This window comes from Centrocercus urophasianus, unplaced genomic scaffold, assembly GCF_019232065.1.
Source record: "Centrocercus urophasianus isolate 14NV4802_14NV808 unplaced genomic scaffold, USGS_Curo_1.0 seq_10, whole genome shotgun sequence".
NCBI classification, from domain to species: Eukaryota; Metazoa; Chordata; class Aves; order Galliformes; family Phasianidae; genus Centrocercus; species Centrocercus urophasianus.
Window position 1 is genome coordinate 48,652,892 of NW_024884142.1, and position 24,725 is coordinate 48,677,616.

The 24,725-nt window shown below is 36.9% G+C and overlaps 1 protein-coding gene across 3 annotated transcripts in view; it reads right to left on the bottom strand.

The window, feature by feature from the left end:
* HBS1L (HBS1 like translational GTPase) overlaps positions 1–24,725 on the bottom strand; it is a 65,200-nt gene that overhangs the window by 4,661 nt on the left and 35,814 nt on the right. For all 3 annotated transcript variants that reach the window (XM_042828298.1, XM_042828312.1, XM_042828305.1), the window contains 10 exons: positions 23,524–23,632; positions 14,029–14,285; positions 13,415–13,580; positions 10,741–10,858; positions 8,203–8,349; positions 7,443–7,517; positions 6,580–6,697; positions 6,322–6,390; positions 3,077–3,181; positions 778–868 (listed from right to left, as the gene is read on the bottom strand). In XM_042828298.1, coding sequence (XP_042684232.1) covers positions 778–868; positions 3,077–3,181; positions 6,322–6,390; positions 6,580–6,697; positions 7,443–7,517; positions 8,203–8,349; positions 10,741–10,858; positions 13,415–13,580; positions 14,029–14,285; positions 23,524–23,632 — 1,255 coding nt within the window. The remainder of the gene's footprint in view (positions 1–777; positions 869–3,076; positions 3,182–6,321; positions 6,391–6,579; positions 6,698–7,442; positions 7,518–8,202; positions 8,350–10,740; positions 10,859–13,414; positions 13,581–14,028; positions 14,286–23,523; positions 23,633–24,725) is intronic.

Consider the following 24,725-nt stretch of genomic DNA (forward strand, 5'->3'; position numbering starts at 1 on the left):
TAAATTTTATTCTCCATTTAATAACTACATACCCCAGAGAAATGTGTTTTTTTCTTTAGAAACAAAGCCTAAATTTGCAAAACTATTCAGGCATTTTCCAAGCAGTAGTTTGGAAAGTTCATGCCTTTTCAATGTAATAGAGCAGTACAGATTACAGACCCAATTATCTAGCTTGAATAACAATTGTTATTTCCCTAAAAACTTGAGGCTAATGCTCAGCACAAAACCTACATACTGAAATAGAAACAAAGCCATTTACTTTGTCTCCTTGAATATATCAAAAGAAAAAAATATACAGGGTCAGCAAAGCATTTGCCATGAGATAAAGTGACTGAACATGTTGAACAAGAAGTTCAACATCAGTTTCGCTTATCCAGCTTTACTTACTGGCATGCAATGGCAGTTGTTTGGATGCATTTTGTTAGAAAAATTTTGACAAGCTCTTCAAAAACATCTTTTTCATTTAGCAGAAAGAATTCACTCAATTCAGTAATTAAGATATCTAAGGAGAAGTCTTCAGGAAAAAAAGCTTAGAAGGTTGCTAGTGTCAGCACGAAGCACAACAGCTAACAGCATTCTTCTGAGGCTGCCGTTGTACTTAAAGCAGATGTTTCCAACGTTTGTTCGTGCAAGCCAGGTGATAGGCATCACTTCGGTTTTAAATATCCTGGTAGCCACATCATTCTTCAAGTAAACCGCTGATTGTTAAGTGTAATAGTTATAAAGCTTTTCATTAAAAACAAACCGTTACTTAGACTGAAACTTAGTTCTGCTCACTTGATTTTGATGATATCCATGCCGGTCAAAGTGAGACTAACGTGATCTCCTGCTGCAGCCCAATCAACCGGTTCATCGTGAAGTGTGATTCCTGGAAATGAGTAAGAACAGAACCGCACAGTGAAGTACCTAGGTTCTGAGTTACAAACAAACACCTCTGTTTGGGCCATTTGTGCTTCATCAACCATTACTCATCAATTTTCAGTATGAATGGGTTGAGAGTAAAAGCTTTTTAACTGAGAACACTGAGGAAGCTTTTTTTTTTTTTTTTTTTTTAAATTTCTTGCTAAGGACTCGCTATTCTCTAACCCCACCCTGCACAATAACATGGCTTTATATAAGCCATAAGAGAGGCCCTGGCACTTGTCACATAGCGCAGATGACGCAGTCCTGAAAATGCCGTAGTACTGAAAATCTCCGTGTCTGCCCCACCCATCCTTTGAGGCACATGCACACCCCAGACCGCATCTTTCATGTACTTTAATGGTACTATGTCAACTTTCATTTACCTTAAGTGGGTTTGCTCTTTCATAAAAAAAGCGTAACAGATTGCCTTCCATTCACGACATCGCATCTATTAGAAAGCATCGTTTGAAGTAATTTTATTCCTATCTTCATGTATTCTAAATGCTTTAAAAGTTATCCTGCTAAGTAGGTGAGTATAAGACTAATTTTTCCCCGACTTAAAATTCTGAACTTTCCAGTGGACACCAAGAATTATATTGCTCAGAAAAAAACTTTTAACAATTACTGCATACATCTATAGGATCTACTTCTATTTCACTTCAGACTGCTTATATATTTGCAAATCTGTTCCCAAACCCTTTGTCAAAGCCATGTCAGGAAGTATCATTCAGCTACAAGCATGTTAAGTACTGCTTTCTAAATAGTTCTATAATTGTTACCTATGTATGTGCCATTCTCACAAAATGATTAAATCAAGATCAGCCTCTCAAAAATGAAAAACTCATTCTATTGTGCACACTATATGTAGTTAACGTATTATAGCAAATTACATAATCTTTTCTTCACATTAAATGTAAATAATACATTCAGATTAGATGTTAGGAAAATATTCTTTACTCAGAGGGTGGTGAGGCACTGGCATTGCTGCCCAGAGAAGGTGTGGGCTTCTCCATCCTTGGAGATGCTCAAGATCAGGTCAGATGGAGCCCTGGGCAGCCTGAACTGGTGGTAGCAGCCCACAGCAGGAGGTTGGAACTGGGTGGTCTCTAAGGACCCTTTCAACCCAAGCCATTCTCTGATTCCATGATTAATTAACTTATACTCTCAATTTTCACTCAGTGTTTCAGACGTATGAGAGACAGTACACAAGGGAACCATAGGATTGTACACAGAGTAGGGCATTCTCAAACTGAATGTGACAAAAAAAGACATCTTTTTCCCTGCCTCTTCCCTCGCTCTCAAAACAAAGGATTGACTACAGCAGTTCATCATCATAATTTGTGTGTCACCCATGTTACTGTAATGTTCTTGTGCATTGCTAACAATGTGTGTACAATAGTACAAACATGCACACTGAAGAGCTTCTCAAAGTAAAACCAATAAAGCTAGTTTTGGAACAGAGCACAACAGCTGTACTGACATGTTGCTGAATTCAGATTAAATAGTTAGACACTGAAGCCTATGCATTTATTTCAGGGTCATATCTTTTAACTCATTGGTGTATGCTCAACAATCCTGTTTCAGGAACAGAAAACTAAAACAGCTTAATAACCAATGTCTTGACTTAGCAATTCCTCCTTTCAGAGATGAAATGTATTCAAGATTAAATCCAATTTTCTTGTATTTTGTTGGTGCTTAGGACATTTACATCCTGAAAGTTTGTATATTAATGAAAGGATCAGTGACAAATCTCATGAAAAAGCAGCACAGACATAATTCTCAAGTTTTTTCACATCTTAATAATTCCTAACAGTTACACTGCACAGTAAACCTGAATATTAATAATTCTTGTACTGCATTTTTAAATAGATATGTACGTATTGTTGCAATTCAGAAGATTCTTTTTTAATAGTTCATAAAACAAAGTCAGGAGGCCATAACACTTGGAATATCTGATAGAGCAAAAAAAGGTTAAAAAAAAAAAAAAAAAAAGATTTCACATACTCTTCACAGACATATTTATACAGATACAGTCACATCTAAAGAAATTCGTTTTATGCTTTCACATTTTATGTTTGACAGTTAGTATCAGTTTGACAGTCTGTTACCATTTCAGTAACTGCTTCTAAGCCCAGTATTGACCTGAAAGTAAACACGCTTCTGAAGACTGTACCTTTTGCAGTGCAAGTTTCATTGGGAGGCATTGCCAGAAGTCGTTCTCCAACTTGAATATAGCCAGCTTCTATTTTTCCAGTCACACAGAATCCTGATCCTTGGTCTGCAATAAACACAGTAATAATTTGAAGCAATTTCTTAAGGTCAATTTCCCATCACAAGTTACCCCTTCAGAAACACACAGATAAGTCTGTAATATCATAAAGACTTTTTCCCTATCAGAGAGTTCAGTACTTGCAAGACAGCCAGCTGTGCATCATTGTGAAAATGAAACTTTCAATTCAAAACCTCTAGATCTTATGTTTTTCAGAACTAAGGAGAAATATCCTTCTTTAAACAACTGTAGGAGCATGAAGAAATACTTTTTAGTTTTGCAGTATTAGATTAAGCCCCTTCATTTCTAGGGATTTTATTTAATTCATGATTTTCTAATTACAGATAAAAAATATACTACAGTCACAACAATTTTCATAAACACAGGTGCAACTTCCTATGCCATTTACTGTTCAACTGAGTCAGAGCTCTACATGCTCTGTTTGCATATTTCATTTACTCCTAGAAAAATCAATAAATGATTTGGTCCTATTTAACATGAGGAGTTCTTATAACTGCATATGACTTAACTATTTCTAAGTAGAAGATATGCAATTTATTTTAATTCTTGAATGCCCACATCCCTAACTGATACCCTGCTCACTACTTGAACAATTCATTTTTAAAAGAGGTGCCACACACGCGCATGTACAAATATACACCTTAAGAAATGCCTCTCTCCCACAGCAAATGCTTACGGATATATTTAAAAAGAATAATCTGAAGTGATTCTACATAGACAACACAAACAACAAATATATATATTTTGGTGAATATTAGAAGGCAGTAATCAGCAAACATATTAATATTTTTTCTACCACATTAGTCTTGAGTCTTATACCTCCAATACTTCGTTTTGCATTCATAACTGTTATTGATGGATGTTTCCATCCAGCTAGCTGGAAAACTATTACCAGTATGTCTGTGAGCTAATCTCCCCTCTACTCATTCTGGCAAACAAGATGGACACAGTCAGTTAACAGATGACATAGGATGTCAAAAGAATAGAAACCTGGAGAAGTAGATAGCTGTTAGAAAAGCATCCACATATTACGGTACATAAGCTATCTCAACACTGTGCCAAAAAGAACCTAAAGCTAGCTCAGTAAGCACATGCAGACAATCACAGTCATGAACTGGTTCCTGGTTCCCAGCTATCTCCAAGCAGAATCAAAAAACAACTCTCTCACTACATCACCTGCTCTGCCTGTATGTCCAGTATGCTGTTTGAAGCCTCGTGCATGCTGACTTCTTTTTGAAAAGTGCCCAATTCCTTCACTTCCCCATGAGATCAGTGCAAGTACAAAAATGCATAGTAGCGGACAGAATTGGGCCATAAAAAAGGGCTTGATTTCTGCACATCATGCTAGTTAGGTTCTGCCATTCAAAGGATTAGGCCTCTTGGCAATCAACGCTTTTCTCAAGTCAGATCAAGTCATACCCTATAACAAGCTCAGTGAGGACTGATGTTGCAGTGAAGGCAAATGTGTTTTCAGACAGCTCTTGTCAGGAGATAGCTTGCCTGGAGAGAACATTAGGAGGTCTATGGAGGTCAGTAAAACCAGGCCGAGGTAGATGAAACACACGCATTACAGCCTCAATAAAGAAAGGGGATTTCCAAGCTGCATAAGAGTGAACTCAGCGCTCTCACTTTTTACACAGTTCTGCTCAGTTCAAAGTGCAGGAGAAGCAGGACTGCTTCTCCTGCATATGCATGCACGTTGGAATAGAGCTGAGAATAACTGCTGCTTCTGCAGTGGTGTCTGCAGTTACTTCCTCTAATGGCATCCAAGTTAATTAAGTTCTGATATCACATGTTTAAAAAAAAGAAAAAACCCACAACCTAAAAAGCACCTAAAAGGCCACATTCATAAATGAACCCTGTATTTGTAAATTGAGTTTATTTCCAAAACCATTGTTGCTTTGCTTACTTTAACAAAAATCAATCTGTCTTCCAGAGAGCAGATTTAATCTAAATTGTTCATTTAGTGAAACATCACTCAACACAAAAATGATTATTGCAACAAAATATTATTTTGAAAGATCTCAATCAAAAATTCCAAAAAAACTTTCCAAGCTCACAAATTGAATGTAACTATATTGAAAACCTTAAGTATGAAATCTGTGGTAAGGCACCAGGGCAAATTCTCATGCAGTGTTTCAATATTTAGTATTACGGCTTCAGCATGCTAAGTAGGCTATCCCAGGGCATTCATAACAAGTAGTATTTTCTCAAAGACCCAAATCAGAACGCCTCAGAATAGATTTTTCCAATTACCGCCAGTATTTCAACCTGGTTTGTTCATATCTCCCCTACAAACAACCTATACCTAAATTCGAATTTCTTTTAAAATACTGAACTAAATAATATGTGATTTAAAAGATTTTTTCATGCTGCCATTTGGTTTGCAACATTTCTGAAGGAACCTGCTCAGAGTTTCAAATTAGATATGTTGTATATCTTACTTTTAATACATTTTCTAAATTATTTCTAAATGTAAATATATTTAACTCTGAAAGTATTAAGTTTATCGCGAAAATCTTAGCTGCTCACGGCATTCCATTTTCTTCAGGCCGTGGCAACAAAAACTGGTTATAGTTACTGGCTGTCCATGTTTATTGTAGTGCTAATGAGCAGCTTGGAGCCTCTCAGTTTATCCTTGGCTGGCTACAAAGCTTCACCAACCCACCCCCTTTCTTCTACTCCCTCCCCAGGCTTTATATAAAACAAAAAAAATTAACATAAATGAAACAAGTCACACTTTTTTTTATTTTTTTAAATTTAAATTAAATCTAGGACTGAAAAATAAAAGGCTTAGAAATTGTACTTGCAAAGACAGAGAAGCAGTACTCTAGGGAACAAAACTCTGTTTGGAAAAGAAAGGCTCCCAGATACTGTCACACAGAACCATCAACTCATTACATAACTAGCTAGGAAGTCACCTAGATTCTTCCTCAATTTTTTTCCAATAGGTTTCTCCATCAGTGATGATGAAAATATCAAAAAGAACAGTACTTACATTACTATTCCTGTTCAAATCCACTGATAGACATAAAGCTCCTATTTTAACATCTATTTTTACATCTCTTTTCAACACTAGTTTTTAAAAATGGTGTAATTCTGGTGAAAACATTAGAAAAATAACCAACCTTTAAAAACATCAGCAACACACAATCTGAACGGTTTGTCCACTGATCTTTGCGGTGGCTTGAAAGAATCTGCAAAAAAATTGGTAAGACCTTTTAGAATATCTGTATTTAAAAAACTCTCTCAACAACTTCTCACTTGGAAATTAATCAACCACATTGCATTCCAAAGACTTTGTCTCACATCTTCCCCAAAATAAATATTTTGACAAGCACATGACTGAGCCATATTTGTTTCTAAATGAGAAAAACTGCACTCACCAATCTGCTCTAACAAACACTTCCCTTGATACCATTTTGTGAGGTCACTTGACTGACTTCTCGTGACTAAATTTTCACCACCAAGACCACTTGTTGGAATATAAGCCACATCACATTCCTGATTATGAAAATAAACAGAAGTTAATCAGACATTGTTAAAAGCCCCTTCTAGCAAAAGCAAAGGATGCATTTTTCAATATTACACCTCTAAGCTTTACTTTGTATTTCCCATAAAGACAGGTTACTTGGTGAATCCATTTCCTTTCTGTTTATCTTTCCTAGTCACAGCGCTCCAGCAAGGAGTTAAGATAACAACATTAACAACTAGAAACTGATTTCAGATAACAAACTCCAACTTCATATCAGACAGGCATGCTTTAGTCTGAGCTGCTGTTCTATACATAACGATTTCAGGAAGGCTGCAACCAGTTCAAATAGATAGCAGTTTGAACTGAGGAAATGGTAGAAATAGAATTGAGAATGGCAAATAGAGTGTTCTTTTAGTTCATAATCCTTGCCAAGACCTGCTCTAATACAAAATCATCTACTGTAATTCATATAACACTGAACATTTCAGCAATCCCTCATCTACTCTGCTTTTAGAAAACAATACCAAGAGACTACAATGCGAGTGCCCCAAAGATTCAACAGGCCTAAGAAAAGATGATGACAGAAAGAGTATTAAAAAAAACTGATTAACCTTACAAAAGGGTCAGAGAACACGCTATTAAGAAAAAGTATGTGCAATAATACATGCATATATGACCAGCAAAAAAGTGATGCAAAATAACCTGACCACAACAACCACTCATCCTACCCAAATGCCTGAACAAAGCAATGAAGACCTCAGAAGTCTATGTTACCTTAAAGCCAGCTTGTTTAAGAAACTGGCCAAGCTTACTGGTAATTTCCTGGAATCTTTCTTGTTGCCAATTGACCTAAAATAGAAACAGATTGTGATAGTAAATTGTAGATTTCTAAAATCTTAAACAACAGTTGCATGTCATTTAAGTCTGTAGTACCAACTGGGCTTCTCACACACAGCACCTGCAGATGTTGTAAACACAAGATTTCCAGGTGGGTTAATAGTTGAAGACGTAAGAGCAAACAAACACATTAACAAATAGTGACAACAGTCAACACAAATTTGCATGCGGTTCTAGTTTGATTAGTCCTTGAACAGCATCTAATTCTTCCCTTTTTTTGCTTTCCTTTTTTTTTTAAACGTTCACACAAAATTTAGATTCATGAAGATCGTATATCACAGCAATAATCTAAAAAACAGCAAGTAATATGTAACACACTTCACAGACTTAAATAAAGCTCTTGGACTTGACCTGACTGACCACCAAGGTGCCCTTACAGATGCCACTGGATTAGCACCTTAGTTCAAATTTTCACACCTCTATTCATTTTAAATTTAAATACTCTATCTTTCTAGTGTGCTTTGAAAATATACTCAAACAGAAAATTAGTGTATAGCCTAAATAAAAGACTAAGGGCTGAAAATCAAAGAAAGAAAACAGCAATTTCATTATTAGTTTCACAATATTGATCCTTAAATTTATGATCCACAGTCCTAGTTGAAACCCCTTCATTTAACTGAGAAAGTTAAGCAAGTACCTGGTCCATTTTATTGACTGCAACAGCTAGCTGCGTGACTCCAAGAGAGCGCACTAATAATCCATGTTCTCGAGTTTGTCCACCTGTCTCAAATCCTGCTTCAAATTCTCCTCTGCTGGCATCCACAACCAAAATAGCCACATCGGCCTGGATTATAAAAACAAAAGCAAAAAAAATATCCCAAACAATTGAAACTGTTTATGAGATGGTAATAATCTGACTAAACACTTTCATCAGCAACAGCCCACACAACTGCACTTTACAGAGAACGAATGTGCTTCAAATGCAACTGGAACTGTTTACTTTATCTGCTTCATGCCCATTTCACTGACATACCATGGCATTACATCACCTCATGTCATTCACTGTTGTTTTATGTTAAACACAAGCCAACACTTGCCTGAGGAACCTGTCTTCTTCAAAGCACCCACTTTGTTGAATGGACCTCAACTAATGAAAGTATTATTCAACCAGAGACAACTGCTGCATGTTGCATGTTGATGTTTCACAATCTATTCAGCACAAAGGAGCATGCCAGACTCAGAAACTGGAAGACCAAGTAATCCACCACATATTTTATTATCTAGGCAAACGCTCTGCCATGACATTAAAGACAAATAGTTATTGCAGCCTACAGCACTGTAGAAAAACCAGCACACAAGGAAAAAGGACAGATTTAGCTGTCAACCTTACATGTTGCTATATAACATGCCTATTAAAAAAATCAGATAGTGAAAGCAATCAAAAAACAACTTTCTCTTCTTTTGGAAGTAACAGCCAGTTAGAGTTAACGGAAAGAGAGAAAAGAAGTGCTTTCTCATATTCTTTACATATGTAAGCTTCAGGATAGCGGGAGAGGAAACAAAGCCCTCGTCCAAAATACCTCTCCCACTGATCTAGATGCAAATTCCCCACATCTCACATAGTGAGGCTTGTGCATGCATGAGTACGACAAAAGGGAGAGGGGGATGAATTTCCCCATTGCTTGGAGCCCCAGAGGTGTATTGTGGTAGATGTCTCCCTACAGAAAAATGTTTGTTTGTTTGTTTTAAAGTTACACAGAAAAAAAATGGCCTGAGAACTTAAGTGAATTAACTGTGTATTTAAGGCCAGATCCTGGTTCTGAAAAGGCTCATTTGCATTTTGTGCAACAGCAGTTGGAGATTCCCACTAACAAAATTTCCCCTGATGTGAAGGCATCAGGGCCATACTTGCTTTCTTCAACCCATTTCTTCTCTGCTAAGGCTACCTGGGCATCAAAAGCTTGTAGTTTCAGTGATTTCCTTAATAGGCTTCAGAATACAATTGCCCTGAGGGATGTCTTGAGTGAGTCCTGAGGGAACACAGAAGCACATCAAGCCTTAGCTGGCAAGCCTTGTCTTCTGCTGAACTAAGGCAACCACTGGTATGTCTGCAAGTTGTAGTCTGCAACTTTTTTTCAAAGATGAAAAGCGCTTTAAATCAAAATTGGAAAGAAAATAGTGTGGTTGAGTCAACATTTTCTAATGATCTAAAAGTAAAGAACTAATTTTGGTTTCAAAAATCCTGATCTTTCTGCAGTGTATGTCTCACGATATAAGTAACTACACATGCCCTACACCACACTTTGAGAACTTTGCCTGTCCTGTAACCTAACCACTGAGTCACAATCCCCAAATTCTTACCCAGCCTCTGCTACAAAGCTAGAACATGATTTGGAACAAACAGCTTTCCCACAGCAGTTACTCTCTCTATAAAACCATAGTAACAGTACCTATTCTTACTGAGATAATAAAATAAAACTCATATTTCAGGTCGTAATAATGCAATACACAAAACACAAACCTCTACACAGTATGTGTCACAACACTTAAACTCTTGTAATTCAAGGAATCAGTCCTACAATTAAAAAAACTTGCATTTTCAAGTGGGGAAAAAAACTGCACATTTTATTGCATTTAACAACGTACCATTCTCCCCTATTTAACTATCATAAATTAACCAACTAGCCTCCGTGAGAATCGGAGGTATAATACCAAATTCAATGAGAGCACCCACTGCTTTTGGATTTGACCTACTGCTCCCAAAACCACAGTCACGCAGTCTACACAAAGCTTCCACTGAATAAAACATACTGCACATGAACTCTTATCTGTGCTTAATCATACATTATGAAATGTATTAAACACATGAATACCTTTTGCTGGCCTAAACTTCTTCTTTAAGATCAAAACCACTTAAAAATCTCTATCTACAAAACTATGTTCACAGAGATTCTTGAGTAGATAAATGACACATTTGAAAAACTGATTCCATCTAACTGCAGCTCAGTATTCAATCTACTTCCCTAATAACACTCTTCCAAAAAGTTAATTACAAAAAAAAAAAGCTGCCTTTAACATTAAAACAAATATACTCCATCTAAAGTCTAGAAAACTTGTAAGCTATTTTAGCACCATCAATGATTCCGTTTCATGTTAGTTTTTATAAGAAGAAAGCGAATTTAATTTTAAAGTTATAAATAATGCTATTGGAAAAGACATTTTAAACCATCTCTACCTGTGCAGCTCCTGTGATCATATTTGGAATAAAGTCTTTGTGGCCTGGAGCATCCATCAGAGTAATTACTTTAGTCTTCGTCTCAAACTTGGTCATACCCACATCCATTGTTACTCCCCTTAAACAAGACATATGTGGAACAGATCATTAAAACTGTTTTGAAAGCTTCACAGAGGTAGAAAGTAAGCTATTATAAGCACAATCGTGAAATTATACAGGTAATAAATTTCATTTGATTCACTCTGCATCAAAAAATTGAAAGAAATTTGCTTGCTGGAAAAGCAGACTCTAGAGCTATCTTTATGTAAGTCTAATCATTAAGAAACAAAAATCAAGCAAAAATACCAGTTTAGAGACATTTTCCCTTAATAATTACAATTTATCTTCTGAAGAAATGTCTGGTACCTAAGTGAATAAAAGTTAGAAAGTGGAAAAAAGAAAATTAAAAAAAAAAATAGAACCAGGGATGCAAGTTTAGGGCTCATAACGGTTTTTTTCCATGAGAGCTTAATTGCTGTTAACATTTTACATTTCATAGGTAATAAATACCTGACCATATTTCTAGTTTATCATCTTAACCACACTGCACCACAAGTAGCTTATTTCATACTATAGCTAACTTGCTAATTTTTCTTTTACAAAGCAGTGAAAATTACTGTTCTAATCCAGTTACATCTACAAGCATTACAATTGTCTCCCCATCAGTTTTCCTCTCTTACATACTTTGACGAATATTACAACAACACTACCAATACTATACAAATTAGAAACCCCAACATCAGGCTTCTTCTGAAAATCATGTTCAGTTGCTACTGGATATTCTCCCCAGTTCCCTGTTCCCACTCCTACTCAGGTTTCTACGTTCATTTCATAACTGAAAGGAGACGCATATGCAAAAGTTTAGTTACATACAGAGTGGCTGCAAATATGTATCTGCCTTTAAAACAAAGGTAAACACACTACAGCCACCAGTCTAACTGATGTTCTACAGCAGCAGTTTACTCTGTTACATTTATCTTTGCAACCAGAGGAAGTTATATGCTGTAGAACAATGGATGAATGATTAAAAGGAAAACATGAGGGTTGTTCCAAAAGTAATGCCTCCTGTGTTATTCCACTGATCCACACAGTCAGAGATGGATGTTGGCAGCATGGCAGTAAAACACTGTACCTTCCCACCAACAATCCATTACATGTTGTTGCTGTGTGACACATGGCAGCAGAGGAGCAGTCTGACAGAATGGCATTTGACATGGAAGTGCATACGAAACAAAGGGGTGTCCCTGAATTCCTCCAGAGAGAAAAAATGGCACTGACATTCATTGATGCTTGCTGAACACCAAAAGAAAACAAAGAGTGGATGTGAGCACAGTGAGGTGGCAGAGGTAGCAACAACAGTGTGAAAGACAAACCATATCCTATGTGTGATAGCCATGTGCAGCTGTCACACCACAAAATGAAGAGTGACTCAATCAGCTCATCCAGAACAGATGACAACCAGGGGACTGTGTACAGAGCTGAAAAGAACTGAGTATCAGTTTCAATGCTTTGGAAATGATGGTGCTGACACTGAAAAGTCATAAAGCTTGTGTCAGATGGGTGCCATGAATGTGTGCATGGGAACAAAGAACACCATATGCAAGTTTGTCAGTACCTACTGAACAAACACCAGGCTCAAGGTGAAAAATTCCTGAATCACACCATTGCGAGTGGCAAGACACACTGTCCCTACTACAAGCCAGAGTCAAAATGGCAATCCAGAGAGTGGTAATGTGAATTACCCATCAAAGAAAGGGTGAAATAGTGGGCCACCTCCACTGGTGTAGATCTTTACAAGTGCAGCACACAGGCTCTTGTTCATCACTGGCAAAAATGTATAGCTAATGGTGGTTACTATGTTGAAAAATTGTTCTGTAGCTGAAAATTTGTTCTATTAAATTTGCATCTGCAATCATTTACATGGAAATAAATGAGGCATTACTTTGGGAGCAACCTACGTATCTATAGCTAGATTGATAGATAGATATAGACACACACACACAGGAAAGTTCTTTATTTTTTTTGAACATAATATATCATGTCACTTTCTATTCAGTTTTCTTGAAGGTCATATATATATACGTTTTAATTAGCTTCACTGCTTCCCCATTACATACTTTTTTAATATGGTAGAATTTAATTTTAAATTTCTGTAAAGTAAACATATATATTTTTTAGGATCAACTTGATATTCAATGTAATGTAAGTCAGGTGTGAACCAACATTTTAGTGCTTAGTTTACTGTTCTGATTCCCTTTCATACAAACAATTTAACCTAGAGTTTTCCCACACAACAATAACCAAGTTGAGAGAAAATTTGCAGTAATAAGCCAGAAAGACAGCTTTATTGAAAACTAGCTTTCAGCATTGTACATTTTGGTCCCACTCTACAATCCTTTGCATAGACAGATGTGAAGAAACACTGAACTTCTCGTTCAAATTTTTGAAATCAAACCAGTATATTAATTCTCTCTTGATTTGTACTTCAACACAGCAAAATATTTACTTGTAAGCACTGAGGAAATACCTGTAAGCATTTAGAATGCTTCTATCAAAGTCTTATTAGTAGATCTCCTAACAAATGTTGCTCTTTCAGAAAAATGTTACTAATTTCCCATTAAATTGATAACTCTACCTTTCTCTTTCTTCCCCAGTTTCATCCAAGACCCACGCATATGCAAATGAAGCTTTGCCAGCCTTCTTAGATTCCTGTTCATATTTGTGCATAGTTCTTTTGTTCACATTTCCCAAGAGGTAGAGTAGGTGACCCATTAAAGTACTTTTACCTGCATCAACATGTCCTATGGAGGAAAAACACAGCAGTTTTACTGATTTACAAATTTTAAATATAGTACAACATGAAATAGACAAAAATATATGAAAATCACATACACTAACGTTCATGCAATCCACAGGATTTTAGCAGTACTGGCAGACACTATACTGAAACTGGTACTTTATGTTGACAGCCAACTTGTATCTCCATATTAGTACTAAAAAGAAAACACTACCAAGAACAAAACAAAACAAAACAAAAGTAGATCTTACTAGTCTGTCAAATGCAAGTTAACTCAACCTCATGGTTTAGCCAAGGAAGTCTGAATGTACTTTCGCCCAATAGCAGTGGTCAAGCAGATACAACTGAAAACAGCATATGATGATAAAGAGACGACAATTTTCATTTTTTATCACTTCCCGATTCAATCAAAAGAGTTTTTAACCTCTATACCTTTAACGTAACATTATTACCTATTACCACCAAATTAAGCAGTTGTTTTCCTCCTTGTCTCTTCTCCAATTCCGCTTTCACATCTATTTGTGGTTTTGTCTTGCTTGTTTTTTTTACTGGAGTAGGCACGGTATTCTGCTCTTCTGAAACCTGCACTATTTGGGGTGAAAGAGCAGGTTTTGATACTGTCTCAAGAACCCCAGGAGTTACACTGGCTTCTTCAACTGGCAGTCCTTTCTGAGGTGTGTTAACATGGCCATTTTCTTCAGTAATCATACTATATGAGGAAAAAAAAAAAAAAAGAAAAAGAAAACACAGGGAATGCAAATGTTGAAGAAATTAAAGAAATATAGGAGAAAAATAATCTTCCCTTCCTTATTATGTAAGTCTCAGAAAAATACTATATAGTAAGTCACAACAAGTCCATTAAGGTGGAAGTAATGAGCAACTGGATACAAACTTCACAATACCAGCTCGGAACATCTCGTCAGATAAGTACTATACCCAAAAGCAAAATAAATAATCTTGTAAAACTCATGAAACTCTGATAAACAAAAGCTTCTCACAGCCACTTCTTTTAACATGGAGGGAAAGGACTACAACAGAGACTGTCCTTCTCTGCAGTGATACTCTTACCTAAATGAGCTTTGAGGCATCCTAAAATAGCTTTCACTTACAGTAACAAGTACAGCTGAATGGAGTGATATTCCATTGTGAGAACATTAGCAAAATATAGAAAGACTAGAAATAAAGCATATCTGAGCTACAATTTAAGGTGCAACGTTTCCACAGAATCATAACAGATAAGTCAGCATCTTTTTTTTAATGCCCTCATCACCGAGCTGATGAAGGGTAGAGTCCACCCTCAGCAAGTTTGCTGATGATACAAAGCTGGGAGGAATGACTGACACAGAAGGCTGTACAACCATTCAACAAGACCTGGACAGATTGGAGTGTTGGGCAGGAAAGAAGATGATGAGGTTTAACAAGTGCAAGTATGGAGTCTTGCATCTGGCAAAGAATAACCACGTGCATCAGCCTGGGTTAGGAGATAACGTGCTGGAGAGGAGCTCTGCAGAGAAGGACGTGGGTGTTCTGGTGAACAGGCTGCCAATGAGCCAGTAGTGTGCTCTTGTGGCCAAGAAGGCCAATGGTATCATAGGGTGCATTAAAGAGTACAGTCAGTAGCTTGAGGGAGGTTATCCTCCCTTCTACTCTGCCCTGGTGAGGCCACATTTAGAATACTGTGCCCAGATCTGGGCTCCCCAGTTCAAAAAAGACAGCTATCTTCTAGAAGGAATCCAGCAGAGGACCACAAATGTAATAAAGGGCCTGGAACACCTCCAGTATGAGGAAAGGCTGAGTAACCTGGGTATGTTCAGCCTGGGGAAAAGACGACTGAGGGGGTATCTGATTAACGTTGATTAAGTATCTAAAGGGAGGTGGGAGGCAAACGGACGAGGCCAGGCTCTTCTCGGTGGTGTACACTGATAGGACAAGGAGCAATGGCTTAAAACTTGAACACAGAAAGTTCCACACAAAAATGCAGAAGAACTTCACAGTAAGGGTGATGGAGCACTGGAACACATTGTCCAGAGTGCTTGCAGAGACTCCTTTTATGGAGATATTCATCCTGGATGCCCACCTGCAGGACCTACTATACAGAACCTGTTTTAGAGGTGTGTTGGACTTGATCTTTTGAGGTCTTTTCCAACTCCTGAAATTCTGTGAAGTCACATTTATCAATATTGTAAAAGTTTTGTTTTTGTTTGTTCCTACAAGGAAAAAGGGCTTCTTCACCTGGAAAACTGGAAATCAGTGCAGTTCTACTGTGGTGCAGGCTACTTTCTGTAGAACCGATTCTAGCAGGTTTTCAGAAGCACTACCAAAAGCTAATACAACTATAATCATTTCCAGAGTGAATCTTTCAGTCTCCAAATCTCATTTTTATACCAGCAAGAAGGAAACTTCAGTTTTCCTCTTTTCAATGTTTATAATTCAATTTATTTTGGTATTGTACTTCAGAATCCCATGTCACAGTACCTCTTTTTTTTTTTTTTTTTTTTTTTTTTTTGACAATTCAGTGCAACGTTACTTCTCATTTTCTGTCTGTATCAGCACTCACAGGAGTATTTGCATTGTATTAGTTCCTTTCCATTTCCTCTCAGGAAACAACATAGTCCAACCAAGCTAGTCTACTTGACAAAGCAATTCAAGCATTACAGTCTGAACTGTTAAGCCTAGTAAACGTTCACAATGAATGGAAATTTAGCTTCTAATTATAGCCATAGCTATGACGGCCATTTTATACCCCTCCCCTTTTTAACTCAGAGTCTAGCTACAAGGACTATACCAGAATGATTTACTTTGACACCTTTTTTATAAGGGCCAAAGCCAAGTTCTTGCTCTTTACTGTGAGGATCCCAAAGCAGAAATATGCATATTTGTTTCTTGGCTACTAATCCAAAATTTAAAGCTGGGATGGTGCATCAAGACTTGATACACAATCATCATTTTCTCCAACAAGCTAAGTATCGAACGTGGTTTATGTCATGGAGGTAGCAGGAGTTGGACAGTATCTACGCTGCTGCAAAATAGATACACAACTCTCTGGAAAGTCTATTTACATGAAGTTATCCTATTAAAATTTTGTAAACTGCTTAAAGGAAAACAGTATCAGTTCACCGCCCTTGGTCACACATTCATGACATTTTTTATTTTGATTTGTTCTCAAGGATTGGTGTTACTTAAAATCTTTATAAGCGGCATGCACAGTGGGGTCGAAGGCATCCTCAGCAAGCGTGCAGACAACACCAAGCTCAGTGCTGCAGCTGACACACTGACGGGAAGGCATGCCATGCAGAGGGATCTGGACAGGCTTGAGAGGCGTGCCCAGGCCAACCTCACGAAGTTAAACAAGGCCAAGTACAAGGTCCTGCTACTGGGTGACGGCAATCCCAAGCACAAATATGGGTGGGTGGAGAATGGAGAATGGCTTGAGAGAAGCCCTAAAGAGAAGAATTTAAGGGTGTCAGCTGACAGAAGACTCAGCATGAGCTGGCAATGTGTGTTTGCAAACCAGGCAGCTAATAGTATCCTGGGTAGCATCAAGAGAAGCATGACCAGCAAGTTGAGGGAGGTGATTTTGTCCCTCTACTTTGTTCTTGTGAAACCCCACCTGGAGTACTACATACAGTTCTGGAGCCCCCAACAGAAGAAGGACATGCAGCAGTTGGAGCAAGTCCAGAGGAAGACCAGAAAGATGATCAGAGGGGTGGAGCATCTTCACTACAGGGACAGGCTGGGAGGGCTAGGGCTCTTCAGCCAGAAGAGAAGGCACTAGGGGGACCTTATAGCTGTTTTCCAGTACCTGAAGGGGCCCTACAGGAAAGCTGGGGAGAGACTTTTTGTAAGAGCATGAAGCAACAGGATGAGGGGAAGTGGCTTTAAACTGCAAGAGGGTAGATTTAGACTAGATATCAGGAAGAATTTTTTTTTAATGTGAGGGTGATGAGACAATGGAACAGGTTGATCAAAGAGGTCCCTGTAAGTATTCAAGGCCAGGCTGGATGGGGCTCTGAGCAACCTGGTCTAGAGGGAGGTGTCACTGCCTATAGCAGGAGGGTTGGAACTAGATGATCTTAAAGATCTCTTCCAACCCAAACAATTCTATGATCCTTTGATCTTATGATATCTGGAAACTAGCCATAATATGTCATCAAACTATGGGCTTAGATGAACTCCAATATGTAACACTGTATAGTGATAAGCCAAATATTCTTTATAAAAAGATGCATTTAATTTCCTAAACTCTAAAAACTAATGTCTCATCAGTTATAGAAAAGAGAGTGAGCTATTGCGTAAAAAAAATAAGGCACTAGAGTTATTTGTGCTTTGTTTTGCTGGTAAAAGAAAAATGCATTTCTATCAGTCTGAATAAAATACTTGTTTATTTGTTTTTGCTTTTTTTTTTTTTTTTTTTTTTTTTTTTTTAATTCCTTAATAGGACATTAAGTTTGAACCGAAAAATCTACTTCGGAATGGCACAATTATTTTCTCTAATTTCTCTTCACAGATTTATTAAAATTTATTTATTAAAACTGACTGAAAAACAATCATGTTGATAGAAAGCAAAAATTCATAGGACTGCAGAATTGCAAGACAAAGTTTTCTACACATTCTAACAACGTATTTAAAAACACCTTAATTACACGAAGCACACCAGACCAGTTTGGCCTGAATCATATATTAACCTATTTAAAACTTATTTGTGTTAGATGCCTTCCAACAAGATTACCATTCTTATCTTTTTTTCCCTCCATGATGAAGTTCAATTCAGTGTGAGCTCAACATCTATCACTTTCACACCGAAGCATTATGGTGGTTGCTAATACGAAGTTACAGTACAACACAAATACAGTATTTCACATTGGTGTTATTATTTTTTCTTAGCATCCTAACACTCGAATTTCTAGAAAGAAGCAGCCAGACAAAAACAGCCTTTGCATTCAGCAATCCAGTATTCTTTGCAGTCTGCATTACTTCCAAAACCAATTTTTCAAAAATGAAAAACATTGAAAAGAAAACATTTAGATAAAACTTGAAGTAACGTGATCCAAAAACATGCTATCCTATAGCTTTCAAAAGCTTTTTAAAAAACAAAAACATATTTTGAAAGACAATTTATTAGTACGTTTCTAAATTCTACTTACTTAAGTAATAATTTTATTTTCTAGTCTCAGAAGCTCAGATTTTCCCTTAAGCCAAAGACAATGTCAGTATGAATTCCAAAAATATGATGAATGTGGAATGGCAGAATTCAAACCACTTACAGCTCCTCAAAGAATCAAGACAAGATTAAACAATCATTCTCTCATGATTAAGTACCTTCTGGTGTGACTACCACTGCTCTTGGATGCCAAAATGAGTATGTATTTGGGTGGTTCAAGAAAAGGCACTAGATAATATACTAGTGAAATAATGAGTGAAACATGACTCTAGCCACTAGCCTTGCTATTATTTCAGGGGTAAAGTATTTGAAAATTTGAAACTGTTAGTAGACTACTCCAGCTAGATTTCTAAAGGTTTCAGATACTACCACATTCTGGAAATCTGAAAACATCTATGATAACAGAAGATCTGCCATTTCCATTTGGAGGAAGAGCAATTCCTAACCATTTGCTTGCATTGTGCATAAGAATTTGTTAAATACAGGCTTGATCTCCATCAGTTCAGCCACAGGTGTCCAAAGCTCTCACCACAGCTTTTTCTTAGCAATCAGAAGACAAATGCCTGGCAAAGTTCAACATTTAGTAGAAACCAGAGGCAAGACACTTCCTATGTTATCTTTGCCAACACAGACCGTAAGATTAAATTGAGTAAAATGTTATGGTTACATCATTGTTTTCTGGGAACAAGAAATTCTGAAATACAACATATGCTGTTATAAAACATGCTAAAAGACACTCATCTTCACGCAACTGTGTTTATTGAGGTTCACACTACCGACATTCAGAGAAGAACCTGAAAGTTTACCTGCTGAAGATTCAGCTTTTAAGTATTATTTTCTTCAAGTCTGGATGCTTCATGAACTATTTTTATACAACCGACTCTTTCGGAGTACACAGAGTCATTACAGGAATGTCTACATTTATTTCCCCTTTCAAAATTATTAATTACAAAATATTGGTCAGGCTGGTTAAAATAATCACCCTTTTTTGCTCACAATTTTTTCTGCTTTCCTTCACAATTTGACAAGAGAAAGCCCAGTAATTAATCTCACTAAAGCACCAGAAAAACAGCTTGTCAGAAGTGAGCAAATTCCATTTTCCAGAGACAGTTTCTAAGGCAATCAATGCTCAGAGTAATTCATGCCTTCTAAGACTCCATTCACACTTTAATGGAGTATTATTCGTTCGTTTATTATTACGAGGTCATGCATCATAACAAAATTGGTATCATAAAGACTGAGTAGCTATTCAAATAGTCAGTTTTGTTAATGCTAGACCACTGTTTTAAAAACGTGGCCCATGAACTATCTTTAAAATTCCATAAAAGTTGACAACAAAAACTAACATACCGTAGAATCACCTTGGAATGATGCCTGCACCAACAGCATACAAACATTTAGCAATGAGAGCATGAAGTGCAAACTCCAAAGGCTAACATCACACTTGGTTTAGAATTCAAGTTTATCGAAACTCCCATGAACAATTTCTAAGAGAGTGCTTTCAGTCAGTAATATAAACTATGCACTTAGAAAAACGCATTATTATAAGCCCTCTGCAGTACATTTATTAGTGCATAAGTAACAAAGAGAATCTGAAAAATAATTTTAAAATCCTTCTTAGGCATTAATAAGCATAAATCTATTGCTTTCCCCAAGAATTTATCTTTAAATAAATTATCAAGAAACCAGCAGATAAATGTGTAAGAAAAAAAAACCTCTCATACTTAAGGAGTTTAGACAGGGAAAAGGGTTTGCTTTTCAAGTTTAGAAGTGGACACATAAAAGCTACAAAGTCATTACAAGCTTGCAAGGCAACACTAGTGCTTCAAGTAACTTGAATATATTTAGCATAGACCTTACACAGAAACTATGGGAAAATGGAAATAAGGCTCCGTATGTTAGGAATCAGGCAGAATAAGCTACACTGTCCTAAAGTAGAGAAGAAAGCATATGGTCAAGGCCACCTCCCTCAGTTCTGCATGTCACACTGCTCCAGTGGTCCATAGACAACAAAGGAGGTCATCACAGGTTCCTACAAGCGTGATTCCTAAAACATGCAGACAACATTGCGATTTCTGTCAGACTTTATGCCATATTTGTTGATTGGTTCTTCTCAAAATCTCCTTCTATTCTTCAATAAACCACTCCATTCCTATTTATACTAGCTTAGAAGTAAATGCCTAACATCCATATAATTTCTATAGGAATCACAGAATGGTTAGAGTTGAAAGAGACCTTAAAGCCCACCCAGTTCCAACCCTTCTGCCACAGGCAGGGCTGCCAACCATCAGATTAGACTTTCCGGGGCCCCATCCAACCTGGCTTTGAATCTCTGCAGAGAAGGGGTACCCACAGCTCCTCCAAGCAGCCTGCACCTACCACCCTCTGAAAAGGGTGGCGAAAAAGAGGCTTGTTGTTATTTAGCAGCACTGCTGAAATGCTGATCAAGTGAAGTGAAGTAAATAAACATCTTCACAGTACCAAAGATTTAAACCTGAAGACATCAGTAGTAGGTTAGGTTTTATTTTCTGTCACAAAAAAAGTATATCACTATAATGGAAGGAAGCATAATACAAACTGTCAGAGACCCTAAAGAGAAGCAGAGCAGCTGAGAACCACGCAGAGACAACTGTTTTTCCTCTGAGACTGAGTCACCATTAGCTTATCCAAGAATTTCTCCAGCCCACACATGAGGAAAACGTTCCTACTTCATCCTTCCCTACAAAGTAGACACACATACAGAAGGTGGGGCAGTCATTAAATAAGAGAGACTAAATTCTGTATTTATTCTTATTAATAAACACATCATATAGCCATTATCTTATGACAGCTAAAAATGCAATCACTACTATCCCTATCGAGCCACTGAAAGATTAAGTGGCAGATCTTTCTCATTCCTTTATGATTACTTTTCATTAAGTTATATCTACATCATTTTACTATTATGAAGAACTATTTAAGCAGTGAAATAGGAACACCAAAGATGAAGATTCCATTAAGTTAATACAAATCAGTCATTACTGTCATGGTTTCATGATTTTTGGTTTTCAGTATTCCACATCATAACATCATGTAGTGCACTGGGAGTTTAACTGTTAATGCTCAAGTTCTGGGTACCTGTCCAGAAGAGAAGAACTACATTCCCCAGAGGACTTTGCGGTCACAGTGAGTAGATAGAACTCCTGGCAAAATCACCTGATGGGTTTTTTTTTCATCCCCTTTTCTTCGTTGGCTCTCCTCCCATCTCCCTGCTGCTCAACCGGACTGCACATCTCACCTCTGTGTTGCAGTGAGGCCTATCCACCTGTCAGACATTCTCTCTCTCATTATATTTGATTTATTAGCTTCAATTCTAATTATATTGTATTATAGTGTGTTATCTTGCATTCCGATACTATATTTAGTAAATTAGTTTGTTTCTCCTCAGATTGTTGCCACTGTTTTTAATTATTCTGGGGTTCCCTGTTCCCTTTTCCGGAGGCACAGATTTTGCAAAATCCCTCTGCTCTGCTAGTCACAGAAGGGGGCTGAACCAGCCCGTAAACCATTGACAATTACAGTCACTAATCAGCAAAGGTGAGAGGAAGAAAAATGTTTCTCTGATGTACTGCAAATCTCAAACAGCACAGAAAGAGGATTTTGAAATCCCAGAAATTTTTAATTTACATTTTATTGTATCTAAGTAGCTGAAAGACATCAACTTCATTCAGCAAAGGCATTTAACAATTTTAAGGATATAGCGATATCAGCCTTACACCCCTGTATTAAATGCACGTAGGAAACTAGGTAAAACCATCTGCTTACTTTCTACACAGTTACACCAAACATGCTCAAGGTACTGTAAAATAAATACCACGCTATCTTCTTGCTCCTCAAAATGCTTTCCAGATCAGAACTGCAAATACTGCAGCTGAGGTGGGGATGTTGGCATTGTTTATGCTTGTGAACTATTTTCCTGAGGATAACCATGCTATTCCTTGGCACAAAATATGTGACTATAATAAGATTGAATTCAAAATCACAATAAGCATATCCAAGCACAAAAAACTGCATTAAATATTGTTACTAGAAACCAGTCCAATCCAAAAGGAAAATTAGGTGATGGAGGAGCCGCAGAATGCTACATGCAGTGACATTTCATAGAACATATTCCTAACATGCTTGACCTGTCCTGGCTACTGTTGTAGGTAGATGGACTCTGATTCAGCATGTTTTTGCACTCTTAATGAGACATCTCCCCAGCAGTTCCAAGTTAGGGTAAAATTAGAATTACTACTCAAAATTATTTCAGCATAAGGAGGACTGACTTCTCTACAACAGTTATACCTTGAACACCTGTTAAAGTTAATAAAAGCTGCAGAGGAAGACAATTTAGTCTTAAGTGATTATTTTCCCCATAAATTATTCTTAAATGTATTACTTCCTTTGAAGAACAAGCAATTACAGTTAAGATTTATCGATTTCATAATTCCACTTAGCAAACTAAATTTAAAATAAACGAACCCCAAGAATGTTCAGTATTCTATGAAGCGGATGTTTAAATAATCCGAATAGCTGATATCTCTCTACACTATTCATAGTGAAAGGATTTGTTAAACTCAAAACGTGAGGTACCATCTTCTGAAAGTAATTGTGAGTCAAACAAGAAGCTGAAATGGTTTGTTCTGGAGAGTGACACTAAAACTGCTGTAAAAATAGAAATAAAAGAAGAAGAAAGCTTGCTACAGGTGCATCAGTCTGAAAGAAGAGCTACTGATGTACCTTGATATAAGTGGGCTCAGCTTACCATGGAACTTCAAATCCCATCGACTGTTTCTTTCCAGACACTGTCATTTTGGTAATTTTCGGTACAATTTCAGATTCCATTCTGGCTGATCGGGAATCCCTTGATTTTCCTAGTAATAGACAAAAAGTATTTTTGAACTTAAAGCCATAACTAACAAGCGTTACATACAAAGTTTAACAGGTTACATTCCTTCTCTTTCACCCAAAATTACCAGTCCGTGATAATTATGGAATTTCACATTTCAATTTGAATAGATACGTCATATATATATAGGTAAGAAACTGATCTATAAACATTTCTATTTTGAATATCTAATCTGCATCTCCAAGCACTGATGTGACAGCCATACCGTTTAAGAGCATTGCTATTTTGGCAGTAGTTCTGCAGAATGACAAAGGCATATCAGAAAACATGAGGATGAAGAAAATACTTTATAACTGCTCATTAATCGATCAGGTTAATACTTTCTTGCAATTTTCCTTTCGTCTCACTACTGCTGAACCTTTACGTACAAGGTGGGGAAAAAAAAGTAGTCAGATACTGCTAACAGCAGCAGAAAATACAGATGGGTTACTTGGCCTTCCCACAAACCTGTAAAGATTGCAGACTCAAACTAAGCTACATCAAAGAAGCCAAGCAACACTCAAGCTAGCTAACTTAAAAGTAATTATGGAATGAAAACCAGAACTGAACAACCTACTCCCTTTTAAAGGTATCAATTTTTTACCATAATTTACATGAAAACACAGATACAGTAAGATTGATTTTGAATTTTGTGAAACTACATTCAACAGACCTAAAAGCACAGTTCCTTGGAAATCTGTTGAAGAAGTTATTTACCTGATGAGCAGCATAAATAAAAATAGTAAACTAGTTCTTTTCTTTCCACAACTCTCCGTTTAACATGCTAAGTAACTCCTTCCTCCCTCTTTTAAGAGAAAAGACTTCCACCTTTACAATATGAGTGACTATGACTACATCTCTTCAAAGATGTTATATACACAAGACAGAAAAACAATAACCTGAATTCAGAATTAAACTGAACATTTTATACGATCTTTACCTACAGAAGCATTTGAACACTGGAAAAATGCTATTAGTCTTCAAATAATACTCAAATTCTGACAGTCACAATCAAGTGAACACTCTGAATAAGAAGTTAATTTTTAAGTATTTTAGGTTACTATTGTAAGATGAACTAC